The sequence below is a fragment of the Nanorana parkeri genome, unplaced genomic scaffold, assembly GCF_000935625.1.
Source record: "Nanorana parkeri isolate BGI_ZX_2015 unplaced genomic scaffold, ASM93562v1 scaffold3669, whole genome shotgun sequence".
NCBI classification, from domain to species: Eukaryota; Metazoa; Chordata; class Amphibia; order Anura; family Dicroglossidae; genus Nanorana; species Nanorana parkeri.
The window spans coordinates 22,907-23,478 of NW_017309937.1; the positions used below are offsets into that span (position 1 = coordinate 22,907).

General features: G+C 51.9%; 1 protein-coding gene across 1 annotated transcript in view; it reads left to right on the plus strand.

Moving 5' to 3' along the window:
- The window catches only part of NDRG4 (NDRG family member 4), a 35,324-nt gene that overhangs the window by 22,208 nt on the left and 12,544 nt on the right, over positions 1 to 572 (plus strand). Inside the window, exons 9-10 of the mRNA XM_018575234.1 lie at positions 1 to 71; positions 174 to 231. The exon at positions 1 to 71 is cut by the window's left edge and continues 4 nt beyond it. Coding sequence (XP_018430736.1) covers positions 1 to 71; positions 174 to 231 — 129 coding nt within the window. The remainder of the gene's footprint in view (positions 72 to 173; positions 232 to 572) is intronic.

Genomic DNA, 572 nt, shown 5'->3' on the forward strand with positions numbered 1-572 from the left:
AATTACCGCCAGCAGATCGGCAGCTGCGTCAACCAGAACAACCTGCAGCTTTTCTGGAACATGTACAACAGGTAGGACCCCGACGTGTACCGAACACGCATGCTGTATATTGTCACACGTGACACGGGGCTCTTCTAGCGTCTCACAATGTCCAATGTCTTGTAACTCTGTAGCCGAAGAGACCTGGAAATGAATCGCCCGGGAACGGTGCCCAACGCCAAGACTCTGAGGTAAGTGGCATTGTAGACGCGTGTGTGTGTCTCGTGTGGCAGCCGTGTGGCATGCAGAATACTAGTGTGGGAGAACCCGGCATCCTCACATTGCTGCTGTACTGGAGGTCAAATGTCATCTATGCTCTGCAGTGGTCATGTGACCCGTGATGACATCTGACAGTCTCTTCACTGCTCCCATGTCAATGGATTGTAGTGTCAGTTCCTGTCCATCGCCTCTGTTATATCCGTCATGTGTGTCATATGTGTCCTGTTACTGACATGTGCTCTTCCCGCTGCTTACTACTCACTGCTTCTGTCTTCCCCCCTTTCTGCCTTCTGTCTCTCAACCGACCTCTGACC